Source organism: Schistocerca piceifrons, chromosome X, assembly GCF_021461385.2.
Source record: "Schistocerca piceifrons isolate TAMUIC-IGC-003096 chromosome X, iqSchPice1.1, whole genome shotgun sequence".
Lineage (NCBI taxonomy): Eukaryota > Metazoa > Arthropoda > Insecta > Orthoptera > Acrididae > Schistocerca > Schistocerca piceifrons.
Window position 1 is genome coordinate 264,681,140 of NC_060149.1, and position 22,904 is coordinate 264,704,043.

A 22,904-nucleotide genomic window follows, 5' to 3' on the forward strand; every position below is an offset into this window, starting at 1 on the left:
TATTGAATCGCCTGCCACGTGTGAGATACGGTCAGTGATACGTTTTTTGACCGCAAGAAGCCTATCAGCTGCAGAAATTCATCGTCAGTTAACAGAAGTTTATGGCTTGAATGCAATGAGTGAAGGTAAAGTGCATCAATGGGTTAGAGAGTTTAAAAATGGCCGTTAAAACGTCCATGATGAAGAACACTCAGGCCGGCCCTCTGTGATCACTGATGATTTGGTGGCTGCAGTCGAAACAAAGATTCGTGAGGACAGAAGATTCACAATTTCCACTCTTTCTTTGGAATTTCCACAAGTTTCCAGATCAGTTTTGTACAAAATTGTGTCTGAAAACCTAAACTTTATGAAAATGTGTTCTCGGTGGGTACCCAGACTCCTCACAGAGGACCACAAAGGGAAGAGATTTGCCACTTCATTGGACTTTTTGATTCGTTACGAGGAAGAAGGGGGTGACATGTTGAGTCAAATTGTCACTGGAGATGAAACATGGGTATCCCATATCACTCCCGAAAGCAAGCGACAATTGATGGAATGGCGACACGCAACCTCACCCATCAAGGTCAAAGCCAAACAGACGCTGTCAAAGCGCAAGATTATGGCAACTGTGTTCTTGGACCGGCGCGGTGTTTTGCTAGTGCACTTTATGCCACAAGGAACGACAATCAATTCAGATGCCTACTGTGCAACTCTAAAGAAGCTCTGCAGAGCAATTCAAAACAAAAGGCGCGGCATGCTGACAAAAGGAGTTTTGCTCCTGCACAATAACGCTAGGCCTCACACCTCTCAAAAGACTCGGGATTTGATTGATTCTTTTGGCTGGGAAGTTTTGGACCATGCACCATACAGCCCCGACCTTGCTCCTAGCGATTTTCACCTTTTCCAGTACCTGAAACACCATCTTGGCGGGCAGCGCTTCAATGTCGACGATGAAGTGAAAGCGGCCGTGAACTCTTGGCTGTCGGAGCAGGCGGCCGAATTCTTTGAAGAGAGAATTAAAAACTTAGTTGTACGGTATGACAAGTGCTTAAGTAAACAAGGCAACTATGTAGAAAAATAGGTAAAAGTGTGTAGAATCAGAAAATAAAAGTTTATTTACAAAAGTATTTGTATCTTTTTTAAAAAATAAAAACGGCCCTTACTTAAAAAACAACCCTCGTGTGACAAATGACTCAAGCAACTGCCACCTATAATCACTTTAGGTCCATCTAATTGCCAGGCGTGAGGCAAGACAATTTCAACAAACCATGATTCAAACATTGTTAGGTCAAACCAACCACTTTGGTTTCTATTGTAACCTGCACCAGTTATGCCCCCTTCAGTCCAAGTATCATAGAGGTGTTTTGGCCTATAAACTGCGTATGGTGGAAGGCCTGAGCTGTCAGCAGTTGCTGTTATCATCACACTGATGCTTGACTTGGAAGTATCCACTATCCTTTCAGGATGTCTTGTGCCTCACTTCACTATTACTTTCACTTGTCAAGGATTGTCACAAAAGTTTGTCTCATCATGGTTTATAGTGTTGAAGGGAGGGACACCAGTCAAGGTTGCTTCAAGGTTTTTAAAATAATAAGTCACTGTTTCTCAGATAACTGCTGCCTTTGTCCACTTCACATTTTCACTTACTCTAATTATTAGTTCTTTATTTCTTTTCAGAAAAGATTTTACCCACTCATGCCCAGGTCTATTGTCACAAAAACTTTTTTCAATCCTTCCTGCTCAATTGAGATATGCATGTACTGTGTCTCTAACATCACTGTTCCTCAAAGGAAACCCCCATTTCACACAACACAATAATCCTTCAACAAGGTTTTTTCCTCACTATTGGTTAATGCTGGTTGACTGCCTATTTTGTGTTTGTACCTTTCCTTGAGTTTCTCATTTAATATGGTATATGGAACTGTGTATGGCTCCGAAGCTTTCTGGAAGCTTAATTTTCCTGATTTGACAGCTTTCACTGCATTTAGAAGAAATTCTGGTTTGTAGTTAGATTTCGGTGTTGGTCCCAGGACCTTTTGGTATACTCACATGATTGGATTCACCACACAAAAATGCAGTTTTGTAATTAGGCCTGTTTAGTGACTAAGCAGTATTAGGAATGAACAAAAAAATGAAACTGTATCACTTAAGACATTCATATGCAGGCAATAATATTACAACTTACCAGTTACACTTCAGAAGTAACAGGCACCAGCAGAAGTTCTCACACTGTTGTGTTGACTACACAAGTGTAGCACAAGAATCACACACCTACCGACAATGTGATTTGCTAGTTGCGCACACTCCAACATGTCTTTGTTTTTGATAGATTAGTCAAGAATTCACGACAATGGTCAGCTACAATGTAATGGTTAAAATGCTACACTCAGTCATCCAAACGTGGAAAAACCAGTAAATTGTCGGATTGACACCACCTGATTGGATTCACTTCATTTTACAGTGCAAGAAGAAAATTTTCAATATATTTGTATAGGACTTCAGTTTCCCTTTGCTTTTGCCCATAAATGTTCAAGAAGAATTATTTTTGTAACAGCAAAACATGATCATCATCATTTTATACAGTTTCCCACAATCGACAGGGTGTGCTAGCAACAGAATCCTCTCCATCTTATCCAGTCTTCACATCACCTCTCTGTTGTTACTCTAGCAATATTGTCCTCTATTCTGGGTGCTTACTTCCACCCCTTTAGTCCCTTGGTCTCCTGGCCTTCATCAGCCTCTCTCATATCTTCCTAGTCATTCTTGTCTCCTCCATTCTCCTTAAATACCCATACGATATGAATTTTCTTTCCTCAGTCTTCTCTTATAGTTGTTCCTCATGTGATATCTTACAAAAACTTTCATTTATCATTTTTTCTATTTTTGTTACACCTATTTGACTTCCCAAAAACTTCATTTCACTTGCCTGCATCTTATGATTTCCCTTCCTTCAAGACCTGCATTTTGCAGTGTACAACAGATGTGATCCACAATACATTTGGTATATCACCTGCTTGCTGCTCTAAGAGACTTCTTTGTTTCATATAATTTCTCTCACGTTTCCAATAAAGCTATAAGCTTGGCTTTCCCATTCAGTTTCCTCTATCATTTCTTCCATTTTCTTGTATTATGCTCCTCAGGTACCGTACTTGAAACTTCCCACTGTTTTCAGACCCTCCCCAACTGAACAACTTCTTCAGAAACTTGTAATTGCTTCTGTACTCCATCCTAATTGTTCTCTCATTTCTCTCATGCCATCAAATCATCAGCATAAGACATTGCTGTCATCCTGTTCCCAAACTCTCTTGCCACTTGTACCATTATATCATCCATCACAACTACGAAAAGTAATAAAGATAGTGCAGCTCTCTGTTTCAGATCATTTCTCTGTGTTAGCCATCCTTCTGTCTCTGTCTCTCTCTTCCTACTCTCATACAGCTTACACTTCCCTGGAACAATTCTTTTATCCTTGGAAGGAAAGAGGTATAGAAGCAGACTCTGTACTAAGTGCTTTCCAAACTGGATATAGTGTCATATGACTTCTCTAAATACAGGAAGACCAGCAGTAGATCTCTGCCATAATCGTAACAGTGTTTCTACAACTTGTTCACTGCAAATACGTAATCTACCATGGGCCTCAATCCATACTATTCTTTTCTCAGTTGCTTTTGCACTGTTCTGTCTCCCCAGAATCTTCTCATAATATTTGTGTAGTCACATGTAATGGTAATGGCTCTATAGTTTTTTTTTACATTTTTTCCACTTCCTTCTTCTAAGACAGGTACAATTATTCCCACCTTCCAGTCTTCTGGAGTTCTCAGTTTCTTCCATATAGCTCTATGCATCTACTGTGTCCTCACATCTGCTCTGATCATTTTCACACTTAGTTGCACCTTTCGTCCTTTCATATACTTTAGTGCTTCATCCACTTGCATCCACAACAGACCTTTTTCTATTTCCAGTTCACAGGGTATCTCCTCTATACCTCTGTCATACTCTGCTGCTCTTTACGGATTCAGCAAATCATCAAATATGTCCTCTACGCCTCTTTGAGGTTTTCCTCCTTTCCATTTCATTCCCACTTTTTTGTCCAATTTCTTTTTTCTCTCCAACCACTTTTTGTCCCTCCCACTTTCTCACATTATTTTTCTCTGTATCTTCTGATCTCCTTTGTTGAAATTATACTCCAAAGGCCTAATTCTTCTTCAAAACTGCTTCTTTAGCTTCAGGTTTCCACCAAGAGATCTCCTTGTATTCCTTTCTGTCAACATTTCTTCCACAAAACTCCTCTGCTGCTTCTACAAGTGACCCTGTCAAGAAACATCCATTCTGTTACCACAGTTCACACAGTTAGTTTTTTGTTTTAATTGAATCTGATGCATATCCTAAATAAGCTAATTATAATTGTAATAACCTTTGATTCACTTCAGATTCTCATTATCAGTTCCTACACTAACGCTGAATTAACCTTAACAATATCTGGCTGGACGCTTTCTGATTTTGATAATTTTTTCTCTCTTGTGCTAATTGTTCTAGTACTACTTTATTCAACTTAGGTTTACCATTTATTTACATAAACAAAATTATCTTACTTGACCTTACAGTCAGTTTATGATCAACATGACTGAATGATTTGCAGTGTAAGCTATAGATATAGATATTATGTGAGTATGTACTGATCAAGGTAATGAGGGATTGTATGGATCCACAATACATTTCACAAAATTTGACAGTTGGTAAAGAAGCAAAGACAGCTGTGCAACAGGTTCAGAAACTCTCTTAAGACTGTAACCAGAAACAAGTAAATGTGCTCAAAATGAATATAATGAAAGCTGTGCATACAGTTCTTCTAGGAATCTGAGGGCGAAATCCTTGCTATCGATCTGTGAGAGGTCTCCAAGAGGTGTGCTCTTATTTGAAATCCATCACCAATGTCAAAGAATTTGTTCAGTTAAGAATACTGGATTAAAACATATTTGATACTGAAATTCTCTTTTGGAATTCTTTTGTTTATGAAGTTCTTGTTGTAGTTGCTCTCATCATTTGTTTGATGAGTACAGTGGGGGAATCACAGCAGTAAGCTAATGTCTATGAAATTGATGAATTAGTAAACTTATTGATAAATGCAAGTGTTGGTTGGTTGGGTGAGGGGACCAGACAACAAGGCCATCGGCCCCATTGCATTATGGAAGGATGGGGAAGGAAGTCAGCCATGCCCTTTTGGAGGAACTGTCCCAGCATTTGCCTGAAGCAATGTAGATGAATCACAGAAAACCTATATTAGGATGACCAGACAAGGGTTTGAACCATCATCCTCCCAAATGCAAATGTCAAAAGCTACTGAATTTCCTATTGCATTTTAAATTAGGTATGACCTAAGACTTATTCTGCCTGCTACTGTTGTTGAGAATAGACATTCAAACAATAACATACATGTCATGACTAAAAATGAACCCCTCTCACTTTCATTTTTGAGAGGTACTATAAAACTGATATGCAGAATTAAGCATTTATGTCACTAAATTGAATTTTATGTAGTGTTCTCGAACACATTTTATCTTCCTTTATGATAACTTTCCTTAAAGCTAATAAACTCTTCTACTAAAAGATAAATGGAGTTTCAGAAACAACCTGCATGTGAAAGTAGGTCACTGTCCACTCAGTAGGTGAAAAACTCTACAGAAATTAGCAATCAAAATGTATGGGTAGTGCTGGTTGAAAATTATGAACTATTTAGCAATACAGGAGATGACCCACCAAAAGGCAAGGATGCTGTGTCATTGATAGGCACACAAACAAAAGGTATGGAGCTTGGCTAGCTTTCAGTATGCACTTCCTAACGCATACACACTCATTCACATGCACACGCACACACCTTTCTCTCTACATTGTGCTCAGTGTGTGTTGTGTGTGTGTGTGTGCACGAATGTGTGTGTGTGTGTGTGTTGAGTGTGTGTGTGTGTGTGTGTGTGTGTGTGTGTGTGTGTGTGTCTCCTACAGCTAGAAAAAGAAAGTGCATTCCAAAAGCTAGCCAAGACCTGTACCTTTTGTTTGTGTGTCTATCAAAAATAGCAATTAGGCTGACATAATGTTTCTTGCGCACTGATTAATCACTAAAGTGCATGTTTTGGTATACTATTAGATTAAGAAATTGTTTTCAGGTAGTATAAATGTGCTGGTTCTCAAGGTGGGATGGATAAATAACAATTACATGCATACATAATACACTTGTATTCACACAGGAAGGAAAAGGAATAACAACAAAACAAAAATAGTCCACTGCCTTGCAGACAACGAAAATAGTCCACTGCCTTGCAGACAACGAAAATAGTCCACTGCCTTGCAGACAACGAAAATAGTCCACTGCCTTGCAGACAGTCACAGCAAAGATGAAATGTGGTGCCAAACTACTAATGTAACAACACCACCACTTAGTTTGGTGACTTATGAATAAGATAATGTGTCGTGTCTTAGTAAGTGGTTTAGTTAATATATCAGCAGGCATTTCCTTTAACTTCACGTACTTAACAACAATCTCACTTTTTTCACATACTGTCTAATAAAATGTTCCTTAGCACAAACATGTTTCAGAGTAGAATGCAGCACAGGATTTTGGGACAGTCTAAGAAAACTCTTATTGTCATGCAGAATGATTACAGGGTTGTTATGCATATTATTTAACAACTCTCATGTCAACTGTCTCAAATAAACTGCCTTTTTGGCTGCATGACTTGAAGTTATATGTTTAACTGTGGTAGTTGGTGTGGCAAGATCCCCCAGCTTCTTGCTTTCCCAGGAATGGAATAGGGAGGACAAGGATATTCTGTAAGTTGGATGGACAGTAGAACACTACTTTAGACAATGTTGGTAGGATTTTGGGTATAATATCCCTCATCTGAGGACACGATGAGAGGTAGTCAAAGCCTAGTGAGCAAGGGTACCCAGATGATATTTTGTAGGTGGGGAGGGCCTAGACATGGGGGTATGGAGTACTTTTAATGTTTTGGAAGACAAATGCTAAAATTATAAGTAGCTATAAAAAAGTTACAGTTCTGACCCCGTTAAAACCCTTGCAATAACAACTTTTAAATCATTTTCTTGAAAGAAAAACGCCTGACTACACTACTTTTTTTACCTTCCCAGACTGCCTGGGGGAGGGGGGGGGGGGGGGTTGATTACTGATGTCTGAGGAGGAGATGGTATGGCAGATCTGTTTGTGGATTATCATGATAGGAGATTGATCATTAAGGCTCCGGTAAGTGTATCAGTATAATTTGAAAATTTCTGCTTGACACTGCAGATGTAGCATTCAGGGTTGGCAAGGCTGTAAAGAAGAGACTTTCTGACATGGAATGAGCGATAGCTGTCAAAATGTAGGTAATGTTGATGGTTGTTACACTTTTTATGCACAGACACATTTATGGAGCCATTTGGGAGGTGGAGATCAACATCTAGGAAGTTGTCTGATTGAGCTGAGAAGGAACAGGTGAAGCTATTTGGGAGTGGGTGCCGAGGCTCTGGAGGAAAGACCAAAGGGTGTCCATGTTATGAGACCAGACCATGAAAATGTCATCAGTGAACCTGAACTGGGTTTTGGTTGTTGACTGGACAGGAAGTCCTCTAGATGGCCCATAAATAAATAGGTATTGGATGGTACCATGTGAGTACCGTGGACTTGTTTATAGAATTGACCTTCAAAATTGAGATAATTGTGGGTCAGGTTGTGGTTGGCTAGAAGGATTAGGAAAGAGGCAGTATCAGAAGGATGTTGAGAAAAGTAGTATTCCTTCATGGCCATGGGGATGGGGGCTGTTGGTGTCCAAGGTCATCACATCCACAGTGACCAACAAGGAGTCTGGCTGCAATGGACAGCAACTGTGGAAAGGTGGCAAGGGCAGTGAGCAGTGTGTTGAATGTAGGGTGAGAGATTATGAACGATAGTTTGGGAGTGTTAGTCAACAAAGGCAGAGGTTTGTTCCACAGAAGCATTGTACCCAGTCACAGTGGGATGACTTGCAGCAAGATCTCTAGGTGTTTTGTTTGTGGAGTTTGGGATGTAGGTAAAATGTAGGGCTGGGGGGGAGGGGGTTGCTGGTGTGATGAGGGACATTTATTCAAGTGTCAGGTTTTGGGGTGAACCAAGGACTTTGAGAAGCTGCTGTAGGTCACATCAAACTTTTGGGATGGGATCATGGTCATAAGCTTTGTGTGCAGACGTTTTGGAATGTCGGTGGAGACCCTCAGCCACATAGTCACTATGAGTCATGACCACTGTGGTGGTGCCCCTGTCTGCAGAAAGGATGATAATGCATGGATTGATTTTCAGGCTACATACTCCATAGGAGTGATGTGGGACTCACTGGGGAGGGGCTTAGGAAAGAAAAGTGAGACCACTCTGAATTTGAGAACTTCCTGAAAGATTATCAGAGATGACCAGGTGAAAGGGGAAGAGGATTACAGTTGGTGGCAGGCTGGAACTGCATTGTGAACAATGTTCTATGTGATGCTTTGGTTGGCTGTAGTCAGGGGGTGGAGTTTTCAAAATACTTGGATGACTAAAATCAGAGCTTCTAATGGATGGACAATATCCCATCCCGCTCATCTGTAAACAGATCTCCCATGCCATCTTCTTCTCTGACAAAAGTAAACCTGTCAACGTGCCATCAACTGCATTCCTCTGATCACTCAGTATCACCCTGTCCTTGAAAATTTAAATTACATCCTTCATTGGGGCTTCAACTATCTCTCATTGTGCCTTGACATAAGGCATATCCTACCCAAAATTTGACCCAAATCACACAGCCTACAGAATATCCTTGCCCATCCCTATTTCAGTCCTGCACCCTATGTCATTCCCTTGCAGTTGGCCCAGGTCTAAGACCTGCCTCACACATCCTCCTACTACAATCCAGCCAGAGACATTTCCTACCTAATAAATAGCAGGGCTGTGTTTGAAAGCTACCACACTATATGTCAGCTGTGCTGAAACTACTATACAGCATTGTACGTGGGTGTGACAAGTAACCAAATGTCTGCTTGCATGAATGGACACCACTGAACTGTGGCAAACCACAGACTTGACCATCCAGTTGCTGAACAATCCGCACACAGAACCACAAATGGCTTCCACAAATCAGCCATTTGATTATTCCCTTGCAGTACAAGTTTCTCTGTACTACACTGGTGGACATTGTCTCTCCAGCATATCCTTGCACCCTCACAATCCCTCTGGAAAACTCTGCTACCTGTATCTCACTGCCTCCCCTTACCTTTACACTTCTTCCTTCTTTCCACACTGCTCCTTCCTCATGCAGATCACCTACTTGTTTCTGCCACCTCTCACCCCTCTTTCTTCTCCCCCATGCAGGGGTATTCTCTCTCTCTCTCTCTCTCTCTCTCTCTCTCTCTCTCTCTCTCTACCACCACCCCCCCTTTCTTTTCCACTCATTCCTCTTTCTCACTCCCCTCCCTGTCAACCTTTTTGTCTCCATCTTCCTCTTCTTTACCCCCTTCCCTCGCCCCAACCCTCTTCCTCTCTGTATATCTCTTATATGCTCTACCCTCTGGACTCCTCTCATCTTGGTGTCCAGCCACTGAGACATCTGTCAAAAGATCTGCCTCACACTATCTCATTAGCCTCTCCTTGCCTTGTGTGTCCTTCTCTATCCACTTTCCACCTTCATCTTCCCAGACAACTGCTCTCAACAACTGATAGTCAATAATCAGTCTCACTGTGGCCATGGTAGTGAACATTTGGGTGTTTGTGTGTGTAACTGTGTATACTTTCATGAAAAGAAGAGTAAGAGCTTAAATGCTAGTGTGAACACTATTTCTGTCATGTGTTTCTATGCACCACACATCAGACCATTATAGGTGAGTGGTTGCCTTCCCTTTATTTTACGCATTGTTCCATCCAGGAATTTCCAGTGTGTTATAATTTTACTGACAGCTAGAGTGTACTTGACTGACACAATTTCAACATTTACTAGTTTATAAATGCTATTTGACTCCAATCCAGAACGAAATATCTCACCCCTTTTGAACATTGTACATCCATATTTATCAGAAACCAAAGCACAGACTGACAACAACTTAGTGGCTAAGAAAGCAAACCATTTTTGATGGAAGATATACCTGGTGAATTAATCCAACATTAGCATACTTTACAATTTTTTGTTTGAAATTTTCTTGTACAAAATTTTGAAAGCACCCACCCTTTTCTTGAAGTCATGTGGGATGGTTCTCTGAAATAAATTATCCATTCATTCTGGTTAAAATCTGACACACCACTAAAACAGTGACTTGTCTTCTCAATTCAAATCCTTCTTTGATGATTCTTGCCTGTGGCGACAGTCAGACTTGAAGTGACCATAGTTCCATGAAAACAAACATTTTTTTTTCTCCTTTTTTTGTTTATCATTGTAAAACCTTTGCTGTGATTTCTTACCATGCTTTGTTGTAAAGCATTGTCACCACCATCTTTGTCTAGCTTGAAGTATGCTTCCATATTTCCATTTAGCAAACTTTATTTGACGTTTTCTGATGATGAATTTTCACGCATTGCAGTCCTACTGGTCTCTATACCCATCTGTAAAAGCATGAAAACTTTTAGTAAACCTCTCAGCATAAAGAGTGCAGTTAGCACCATCAACTAGTACACCCATGCTCTACACTTTTGTGGCTACATCCAGGGTACAAGTTACAGAATTCTGAACATTTCCTTCAAATTTGGGTAATGTGGTGCCCAACAGAGCATCCAAAAGATTCATCCACCTAGTTTTAGTCTTACCAGCATAAAGATTTTCTGGGGTATCCCAAGCTTCCTTTTTGTTGAGTTTTCGTGTGCCTGAAGATATTTATCTACATACAAAAGAATAAATGTCCAAGCATCTATATCCTTCTCTGCATTTTTTGCAGGACTAGCACCCATGGCATATTTCATGGATTGGAAATAGTTTCATCTTAAACTTTCATGTGTAATCATTTTTAATCTTTAGTTTATCTACCACAGCAGTAGTGGTTTTCGTCAAACTTTAATTTCAATATTTTTTGGAAACCCTGAATTCATGGGTATTAAATCACTTAACTGGTTTCTTCCAAAAAGAGAGTTCAAATGCTTATGATTTTGACAAAACACTAAACCACAACAAGTTTTGCAAACAATAAAGAGACATAACCATTTGAGGGTATTGCTACAGTGCATATGAAATGTAGTGTGACTTCTATGTGAATCTATAAGCACTAATAATAATGTCATGTGACAAGGGCCTCCCATCAGGTAGATCGCTTGCCTGGTGCAAGTCTTTCAATTTGCACCACTTCGGTGACTTGCGCATCGATGGGGATGAAATGATGATGATTAGGACAACACATCCCTAGTAGACATCCCTGAGCAGAGAAAATATCTGACCCAGCCAGGAATTAGGATTGACAGCCTGTCACGCTGACCACTCAGCTACCGGGGGCAGACATCTATAAGTACTGACATGTAGGCAAGGGATTAGTGTGGCATTTATGCCTTTCTGATGTGTGTGCGGTAAATGTGGAAATGTGAACTATGGCAATATTCTTACCAAATGTGTCAAAACAAGACCAATGTTCTGTCACAATTTCTTTTTCTTGGCCATCAAAGGACAAATACCAGTAGACATCCCTCAGAGGATGAGGAATATGTATGGGCCAGCATGTCTGTCAAAAACCACTGTTGTGGAATGGTGGATGAAAAGGGGTGCTCCTGCTTTATGATAACACATGCCCTTTTATCGCAAACACTGTAGTGCAGAAGCTACACCAACTCAAATGGGAGACGCTCAAGCACCCTCCCAATAGTCCAGATTCCTTCTCATGTGATTATCATGCCTTTGGTCCCTTAAGGAAGGCCTTGAAGGTTCAATGATTCCTGTTGGATGAAGATGAGCAGCAGGCAGTTAGAGACTTATTCACACAGCAGAACAAAGTGTTTTACCAAATGGGTATCATCTACCTGGTGTGTCAGTGAGATGATGTCCTCAATGCTCACAGCAATTTTGCCTGATTAGCATACTGATTCTGGACTCTATGGCCTTCAAATGGAAAGTTTTTGTTGACCCCTAATATACTCCTACCAGCATGACACATACTTCACTGCACAGATTTACTGCTTTGGACCCATAACTGGTTAGAATGTACTGATGTTTAAGAAGTCATAAATAAATAACAATTACAACCATTCATAGTGTACTTGTATTCACACATCAGCATTCAGTGACATACATAGGAAGAGAAAGAAACAACAACAAAACAAAGGTAGCCCACCATTTTGGATACAGTTATAGCAAGGATGAAATGTGGTGCTGTATTACCAATGTAACAACAACAGGTTGTATGATTCTAGGTGAGGAATCATCATCTGAAACAAATGTAATGTCAGGCATTACAGAAAGAAGTATATTCTCTATTTGTATACATAACTTAGTTACCAGTTTCAGTAGGATCTAAGATTTTCTGGAGATGATCATTTATAGAGGGATGGTCACTCTAGAGGTTGAATTTCGCCTTCAGGACTGTTAATGTTCATTGCAGTAAATGGAAAGATGTAACATTAAAAAATGTTCAGAACAAATCATTGGACACAGCATCACCTCCAAAGTTCCTTGTGATAAAAAGTTTCCCATGAAACATTTCCCAAAAACTTGAAAAATATAGTTTTAAAATGGACATATAGCATTTGATTGCCACTTTAGAAAATTTATGTCAAAACATGAAGCATACATCAACATGTGCTTTTATAGTATAAATACATAATATACACAAGCACAATTGACTACTTTTAGTTTGAGTTGCAAGTGGCCAAAGTTCATAGATCTGAGATTTTTAACATTATATATTGCATCTCCTGTGCTTCTCAACACAACTCTATTTCTTTCAGTATATGGCATGTAGGCTCTTCAAAAGATTGTAATATGAATCAAGAAAAGTTTCTGCATTTATTTTTGTTAAACTGCCCTCTAGAAATTAAGGAAATTCCATCGTGTCCACTATATGTGATAAGTTTCACTGATTATTAGTAATACATGTCACAAATGAAAAAATTGAACTTAGAGACAACTCGTGCAGGACTGAAACATACTTTAATTAAAAATGCGGCTGCATCTCCAGCTTTTTTAATTTTCTAAATGTCTTTCATCATGATGGAGATAGAGAATAGGAGAAAAAGGAAATGTGCGTGGCTAGGTGATGAAAAGCAGTTATTCCAAATCTTGAACTAGTGGGGGCACAAAGTACCTTTAAATCTTATCTCTGCTGATCCAGCTTCTAGGGTGACTATATATGCCCTTGCTTATAACTTGTATCTACAGATTCTTACAAAATGATACTAATGCACCTCAAGGAGCTGAAGATGGACTCTTGATGAAAAACTGAAGATAGGAATCCAAGTCTGGAAACATCACCCAAAGACCCTACAGAGTATCAAAGTTACAAGAGCCTGCACCTGCCCTGGGGCACCCCTTTTTCAGTAAACATGACTTTGTACGCTGACGGAATGTAGGTGGCATGTCTCGCAATGTTGAATGTCATTCAGTGATAATGACTGAACACTGTGATCGCCAGTGGAGAAGATGGAGCTAGTTGGTGCATAGCCAGGCCTTGTCTACTATGAACGGTATGCTCTGTTGTGTTAGTGGTTGCAGGTTTCAGGCAATAGGAGAGTTTAGAGGAGTCCATGAGAAAAATAAACTGTGTGAATGGAAACCTGTTTCTGAAACTATCATCCACCAAGGCAACAGACAATTGCATACATACATTCATAGGAGACAAGGCTTGTCTATGTAGCAGCTAGTTCGCTTTTCTCCACTGGTGGTTGTGGCACTGAGTCACAATCACTGAATAACAAACAACATTGTGAGATGTTCTGCCTTGGTTTGTCAGCATGCAAAGTTACATTTGCTTCCAAAGGAATGGCCTAATGACAGGCACCAGTGCCTATAACTTCAATTATGAGTAGTGTCATTGGATGGCACTTCCAGATATGGATTCCATCCTCAATTTGTTCCCCAAGACACCCTCTACAATCCCTCAAAGTTTGTCAGTACCATTTTGTAACACCCTGTATACTGATCTGGAATTTGGAGCATTATAATTATCCTTTTCGCACCTGTATACATTACCGTCTTGCCTGTTCCCAGTATTGTTTTCTGTTTTATTGAGTGGTAAGTGGACACTCCTCCAACTCCATCAGCATATTAATATTCACTTTCAGCTTCAGTTTAGAAGTGATATGAATGAATATGACAGCTATTGTAAGTGATTAGTATACTATAAATTCATTAATATTATCACAGATTGAATAGCAGTTAAGAACATTTTTATCTATTAATATCAAAATTGCTTACCTTGAAAGGTTCAGTTCGATAAGCACATTGACTTTGTTCTAGGTTGAGAACGTTGTTTGTCGCTGGAGAGCACTGTGATCATGAAACCAAACAGTGGGCCGAGAAAGTCTTCCACGTAAGTTCCTGTATCAGCTATTTCTCAAAATTAAATGTTTTTTCTAAAAACTATAACATAAATATTCAGCATGAAGCCATATTTACCAATTAATTTGGAATGCGAATGTAAAATGAAACATTCCACATCATTACTGTTTATCATGCAAATGATCCATGAAATCTGAAAGTAACTAACTAAATGACTGAATAACTAACTAACTAAATAACTAACCAACCAACTGCATAACTGAAGGAAGTGAATGGAGCATTGCTATAAAAAGAAATAAATTTAAAATAAATGTACACCTAAAAGAAATATTCTGTAAAAATGGAATTTCACAGAAATAGGTTCAGTAACAAACCAAAACTAATTTACAAGTTGAAACTTCCTGGCAGATTAAAACTGTGTGCCCGACCGAGACTCGAACTCGGGACCTTTGCCTTTCGCGGGCAAGTGCTCTACCATCTGAGCTACCGAAGCACGACTCACGCCTGGTACTCACAGCTCTACTTCTGCCAGTATCATATCAGCGCACACTCCGCTGCAGAGTGAAAATCTCATTCTGGTAATTTACAAGTTGCTTTAGCCATAAAATTGTCTCCTTTATTGCTCCTGCCTGTAGTTGTTGTAAACAGACCAGTTATGACATAATTTACAAATTTCACTGTCTACATTGCCAATGTTAACAACCAGAAGTGTCAAGAAGTTTATAGCTTGCAGCACTGATCTTTCAGTGAACAATTTGATGGAATGTATTATTTCCACCTCATTACTGAACACTCTGAAAATGTTTAAAAAAATTATTGAAAATATATTTTAAGGTTACTGACAATTTTTCTTAAATAATGTCATCAGATACCTACAATGTTGTAGTGCTCTTCTTTGCCACACATGTCTTTATATCTCTCAGCATTATATTAAATGGCAATAAATGAACAAACACAAGTGCTGTTACATATCAGTTTCATACAAAAAATTTATTTAGTGATTTAACATCACTATCAGTTTTTTAACCACACATTAACAGATTGAAAACTCTAAACAGTTACATTTTTTGCATATAAACCTTCAATTTGTCTAGTTTTTATCACACTTCATTACGTCCATATGAACAAGTAAAATTATTTTATTGGTGTTTGGAGTTTGAATGATATTTCTGCCATTTGACAGTACAACTTCTTTACTTTATATTTCTGTCATGGTTTTGGCATTAAGCCATTGAAAAAAAGGGGAAAAAATGTATTTTTCCATTATCTGACGCCTAAATGTATGTAACTCAGTGGTAATGGGCAGTTAGAACACAGTGTGATCCTAGTAAGATGAAAAGAATAAAGTGGCTGTGTATTCAACAATTCAGTTATTTGTCTACAAATTAATGGTATGTAATTTTTGCCTTTAATGTTTTGATTAACTTGAGCATTCTACATTTTTAATATGCACTGAGGCACTTTTGTGCATTGTTTCTTATTTATATTTTGTAGAGACTTAAATACATTATAACCCAGTAGGGATAACATATTGGATTTGCAAAAGGTGGAGTAATTTTGATCCTTAGGTAAGTTGTATGTATTAACCCTCTTGTAAAAAAATCCAAATTTTAGATCCCCCAACTCCCCCCCCCCCCCCCCCTCCTCCCCCTTTTGTGCATTGTCTGCCATCTTGGAAAAACTACCAAGTAATGTCACTTTTTTCAGTTTTTCCTCAGTACCTGGCTTCCAGTGATTTTAGGCAAAAATATACCACTATCAGTTTTAAAGTTTCATACATAATGTGTTGGAAAACTCGGAACAGCTACTGAGATATGAGGCTGTGAAAATCTCCAAAAAGTCAAGAGATTGCAAAGAGTTATATATTTTAGTAGTTTTTGCCGTTATAACCTTTTTTAGTGCAGTTTTGTGCACAATACATAGTAACCATTGTTGTAGAGGATTTAATTTCCTTAAAGATTCATAAAAAATATTCGGAATTACCCCCTATACATGCTGAGAAAGTGGACTTGAGACTGAAAATACCATCCTCAGACAAAAATAGTAGTCTTGATTGTAATATCATCTAAAAGCCATTATGTATATGATATATACATGTAGTTCATGAGATTTATGTAATTTCTGGGGAATACATATTTTTGAAAAACAAAAACACAAATTGTCAACACGTTAACATTTACTTGTGTTTCAATGAAACACAGTTGGAAATAGATCCTATTGCATTTTCATTGCTGACACATTGTTGACATGGCTTTCTCTTCCTCCTTCACTCCCTCCCCTCTCCAGTATTCCCCCATCCCCCTTGACAGCTCTTGAAGTTTTGCAAAGTTTCTGTCAGTTACTATTGAACTGCTGTGTGTGGAAGTTCTTGATGTATTGCAGTATGTGCTTGTTCATTTGCAATGTCAGATTCAGATTTACATTTGGTTATGTGCTTCATCTATGTTGAAAGTCTGAGTGAAGATGAAATGTTGTTAGTGCAAGAGAGACTTGTAAACAGACTACATGAGTCGAGTGCAAAGCACAAATGTACAGCACATTCTGATTTTTTAAATAGCATGAACAAAATCTAGAGTCATTCTTCATGCCAAATGAGATATAATTGTGACAAGCTGATAGCAGCTTACCTCCAAAGAGGGGCTTCTTGGTGCACACCTGGACTGTCTTTTAGGACACTGTATGAATATGTCTTCAATTTCAAAGACCATTACTTCCTCTGTGGCAATGAATTACCTATGGAATTTGAGGAGAAACAGAGGAAAACCCCTCTGGGCTGACGCGATTGAATGTTTTTGTGTGGAAAACTGTCCATGAAAGAATTAATTCTGAATATTGTCAGTACACAAGTGGACTACATGAAATACTTCAGAGCACTTCCACTTTATGTGAGGGAACCGACTTAGTAACAGCTGATGGAGCACACCATTTATCGTGCTACAAAAAATTGTGCAGTAGAGTACCTACTGGGTTTGGAAGAGAAATCTGAAGAGTGCCAGTTTCCATTTGAGAAGTTGGTTTACCAGACTGAAGGAGAGTTTCATCTGGACATTAGAATTGTAAAATCAAGATTTTAAAAAATTATGGGTATGGGGTATTGTTTACTGACTCATATTGCCAGACACAACTTTCATGTTTAAAAAAAAGACTGGTTCAAAAATATGCAGTGATATCTGGTACATAAAAAGGAGAAGTAACTTGGAGGAAGATCATTTTTGAATCCTCAAGGTTGCAGCTGGTATCATTATAGAAGGCATTTGTACTGAAGTTTATGACAATAGTGTGTATAAATCTTCACTTGAATTCATTCAGAATGTGGAATCTGTGATACCACTTTGTTTGATAATGCTGACTTCAACATTAATTTGTGGAATGGAAAAGGTACATTTCATGCATTGGGAGGGACCATGTCTGTTACTTGAAACACCTCTGTGATCTTAGACTAAAATGTTCATCGTGTTGTAAAAGAGAGAGAGAGAGAGAGAGAGAGAGAGAGAGAGAGAGAGAGAAGCTTGTGGAAGCAACTGAAAATTTCCTTGTGGAACTTTATGTGAATGTGTCTCAAACAGTTCTATAGATGATTTTTGATCTCTTCACTTCCCTAATGTTTTTGCTATAAACACCAAATTTGATCTGGCATGCCTACCTCCAACAAGGGATGCAGTTCAATACTGTGCATGTAGAACTTATCTGCATGTTCAAATGTGGATACAGTATGAAAAAGACATGCAAGGTGGGTCAGGAAGAAGGACATTGTTGATGTGACTACAGTACCAATGACTGAAGAATCAGCTTCACAGGCATTGCTGATCATGATCTCACGCCAGTGCAAAAAGACTTGTGTCAACAAATGTAACTGCAAAAAAAGCAGGACTTCAATGATCCACTGAATGTGTTCATTGTGGATGCAAATGATGTGGTAATGCAGCAGAGGTTGAATACAACATGAAAGAAGATGAGTTAGGTGGTCCACTGCCTATTGGTTGAAGAAATGAACTGTCAAAAATTTGTATATTTCTTTTTTAAAAATATATATTCCCCAGAAATTACATGACACTCTTGAACTATGCATATATATTGTATACCTAAAATGGCTTAAAAATAATATTACATTCAGGAATACTATTTTTGACTGAGGATGGTATTTTTGATCCACTTTCACTAAAATTGTTAATGCAACATTTCTCATTGTGTGTAGGGGGTGGTTACAAATATTTTGTATTAATCTTAAAGGACATTAAATGCTCTGTAACAATGGTCATTATGCACTGTGCACAAAACTGCACTATAAATGTTATTAAGACAAAACCACTGACATATCTAACTTTTTGCAATTTCTTGGCATTTTTGGAGATTTTCACAGCATCGTATCTCAGTTGTTGTTCTGAATTTTCCAACGTGTTATGTATGAAATGTATAGAAAATTTAATGCTTTTTAAAACTGGTAATGACACTTTTGTGTAAAACCACTGGAAACCAGTTACTGAGGAAAAACTGAAAAAAGTGCCAAATCTTTGTGTTTTTTCAAGGTGGTGGATAACACACAAAAGGGAGAAGGTCTATAACTTGGATTTTTTCATGAGAGGGGTAATAATACAACATACCTGAAAATCAAAATTTCTCCACATTTTGCCTCCCAACCACTTTTTCAAAGCTTTCTCTCCTGGGCTATTAACCAAGACCCAGCTGATTCTTAGGTCCTATACACAATGTGGAAGTTAAGCATATTAAGCAACTAAAATTCCTTCAATTACAAACTGTAGTCAAGAGTTATAAGCTCATTACTTTTAATGTCATAAAATAGTGATGCAAATGGAATTGAACTGAAGGGTAGTAGAAATGTCATGACATTGAAATTATGTGCTTGAAATTCAGTGACTATTTACTCATTTTGGCATCCAAAATTGCACCTACCAACTATTCAATACAGACAATGTGTACACTACCAAGACACATTTGTTTAAATGATACTGTCATATCAAAACCACAATCAAGTTGAAATCTGGAGGGAGGCTCCTCAATGAAGTGCAAGACTTAGAACTGACGTCAAGTACAGCCAGAACAGAAATGATCTTCTGCAGGGAGAGAGCAGCTTTTCATACAAATATCTAATAGTATTCCAGAATATACAAACATAAGATTGTCACGACCCTTCCAGAACTGATAAATACTGGATAGCAAATAAATGCTGCTGGTCAGGTTTGAACAGGCAACCCACAGCATGCCAACCAGAATGCTAACCACTATGCTACACTGTATATGCCACAGCTTGTGGCACTGCTTCCTCTCCTGCAGAAATAGTGACCTGCCCTTTGAGGAGTTGTCATTAGAGCTGATTACAGAATCCTGGATCTAGATCTTGTAATAGTCCCTTGTATAGTGATGATGGGAGAGCCTCCAGTTCTGGTTGTGCTTTTTAGTAATTTTTTTGATAGTCCCACTTTCTGCACTCGTGTTAGAACCTATACCATGTCTCCTGGCCTGTACCTTATTGGCTGACACCTGGTGTTACAGCACTCTCAGACTTTCTCCTGGGCATCCAAGATCAGTATGCAAGCCAGCTGCCTTGCTTCTTCAGTCCTGGTGAAGAGGTGTTTCACATAGCCATCATGAGTATCACATGGTTTGAAACGGGAATCATGTATCCATTGTCATTTTGGCCTCCTGACCCTGAAGCATAATGAACAGTGTCAACACTATAGTGTCTTGCTTCACTGTGTTATATACAGATGTCATGATGGGCAGTATTGTATCTCAACCTCTCTGTTTAACATTACTGTACATCAAGAGCATATCTGGCAATGTCTTATTAAAGTGTTCTGTGGGGCCATTCCCCATCTGTGGATGGTAGGCAATTTTTATTCTGTGGATGATATTGCAATATGAAATTATCTCTGCTACTAGTCTTGGCTGAAAAACTTTTCCATGGTTAGAGATCAGCACATGGGGTGCTCCATGCTTCAAAATGATGCTTTCTACAAGAAATTTCACAATTTCTGGAGCTTTGGTAGTCAGCACAGCATTGGTGATAGCATGCATAGAGGATGAGGTTGTCAGGGAAGAGTATTATTCAATGATTCCCATTTGTTGACTTCAGGAACCTCCTCAAGAAGTTGAATCCAATTCAGTGGAATGGCACAGTTGCATGTGGGATTGGTGCCAGATGCCCTGAGAGTAATTGCAGAACTCCCTTGTGTCATTGGCATTCCTTAATGTTGCTCATATAGTGTCTAATAGAGTGCCAGAGACCTGGCCAGTGGTACCTGTGTCTAAGTTGGTCTGGAGTTTTCACAAATCCCAGGTGACCTGATGTTGGAGAGTCATGGAAATACTTTAGGATAGCTGGCTGCAGATGAGCTGGGATGGCAACCAACCATTTCCACCCAATCAGATAACAGTTTCTCTAATACAATGTTTTGTTTATTAACTGTTATTCTCTTTTGATCAGTTCTTCATTCTTCAAGGCTTCTATGGTTTTTCAGCAGTCTTCCCTCTATTCAACTGCAATGCTATTTAGTATTGGAATGTCTCAGATTCATCCACACTCCTGTATTTCCCCAAAGGATTCCTTGAAGGTCAGTCAGCACCCTTGTGTTTCCATCCATTTTTGTATACTCACTGGATGCTCTAAGATTTTTATTTCTTGGGCAATGAGGAGGCATATTTCCGATTCTGGTGGAGACCTACAGTCTCAACACACTTCAGCATGGTTGTCAGTTGGCTTAGATGTTCTTCAAACATCTTATAAATTATTGTATGTGGTGACTTCAATATAAATTTCTTATATGATGGTACAAGAAAAAGGATGTTGGTAGATGTCCTAAATTCATATGATCTGATGCAGACTGTGTTTCTTCCAAATAGGGTGCAGGGAACAGTAGCACAGCCATAGACAATATTTTTATTTGTTCTTCATTACTAGATGGACATTCTGTTAGCAAAAGGGTGAATGGCCTGTCAGACCATGATGCACAAATTTTAACACTAAAATGCTTGTGTACTCAAACAGATGTGACATATAATTACAAACAGTATAGTAAAGTTAAACCAACAGCAATGGAAAGTTTTTTTTTAAACCTTGTCAAGGAACAAGAGTGGCAGGATGTCTATAGTGCCAATAACATAGATGATAAATATAATGCTTTCCTATACACATTTATAATGCTCTTTGAGGGTTGCTTTCCATTACAACATTCTAAACGGGGTACTAGCTGTAATAGGCAGCCCGGGTGGCTGACTAGTGCGATAAGGATATCCTGTAGAGCAAAGTGGGAATTATATCAAAATGTCAGAAGTAGTCACAATCAAGCTACAGTAGCCCACTACAAACAGCATTGTAAGGTACTTAAAAATGTTATTACGAAGGCAAAGAGTATGTGGTATGCAAATAGAATAGTTAATTCGCAGGATAAAATTAAAACCATATGGTCAGTTGTGAAGGCACTGTCTTGTCAGCAGCACAAGGTCAACGGTATAAAATCAGTTCATAGTAAAACTGTCAATGGCCTTGCCATAGTGGATACACTGGTTCCCGCCAGATCACCGAAGTTAAGTGCTGTCGGGCATGGCCGGCACTTGGATGGGTGACCATGCCGGCCGCCATGCGTTGTTGCCACTTTTCATGGTGCTCTCAGCCTTGTGATGCCAATTGAGGAGCTACTCGACTGAATAGTAGTGGTTCCGGTAACAGAAAACCATCATAACGACCGGGAGAGCAGTGTTCTGACCACACGCCCCTCCTATCCGCATCCTCAGCTGAGTATGACATGGCAGTTGGATGGTCCCGATGGGCCACTTGTGGTCTACAGATGGAGTGCTCATAGTAAAAAATATTTCTGTTACTGATAAATCAGATATATGTACAGCATTTAACAATCATTTTCTGAGAATTGCTGGTGAATTAAACAAAAAATTAGTCTCTACAGGGAATCATATAACTCTCTTGGCAAATGCCTTTCCGAGATTGATGTCTGAAATACTCATCTGTGGTACAGTCAAGGGGGAGATTGAGTCAATAATTAAATCACTGAAGACTAAGGACTCTCATGGATATGATGGAGTGCCCAACAGAATATTAAAGTACTGTGATGCACATATTAGCCCTGTATTTAGACATATTTGTAATTTTTCCTTTAGAAATTCTCAGTTTCCTGAATGATTAAAGTACTCGGTAATAAAGCCACTTTATAAAAAGGGATAATGTAGACAATTTTAGACCTATTACTATGCCATCAGTGTTTGCTAAAGTTATTGAAAAGGCTGTGTATGTAAGGGTAATTGATAATTTTGTATCCCACCATTTGCTATCAAATGTACAGTTCAGCTTTAGAAGTCATTTAACAACTGAAAATGCTATATTCTCTTTACTCTGTGAGGTACTGGATGGGTTAAACAAAAGGTTTCGAACACTATGCATATTTTTTTTTAATTTAACTAAGACGTTTCATTGTGTTGATCACAAAATATTGGTCC

General features: G+C 38.8%; 1 protein-coding gene across 1 annotated transcript in view; it reads left to right on the plus strand.

The window, feature by feature from the left end:
- The window catches only part of LOC124722896 (acyl-CoA synthetase short-chain family member 3, mitochondrial), a 320,410-nt gene that overhangs the window by 224,079 nt on the left and 73,427 nt on the right, over positions 1-22,904 (plus strand). Inside the window, exon 9 of the mRNA XM_047248037.1 lies at positions 14,394-14,466. Within this exon, the coding sequence (XP_047103993.1) occupies positions 14,394-14,466 (73 nt within the window). The remainder of the gene's footprint in view (positions 1-14,393; positions 14,467-22,904) is intronic.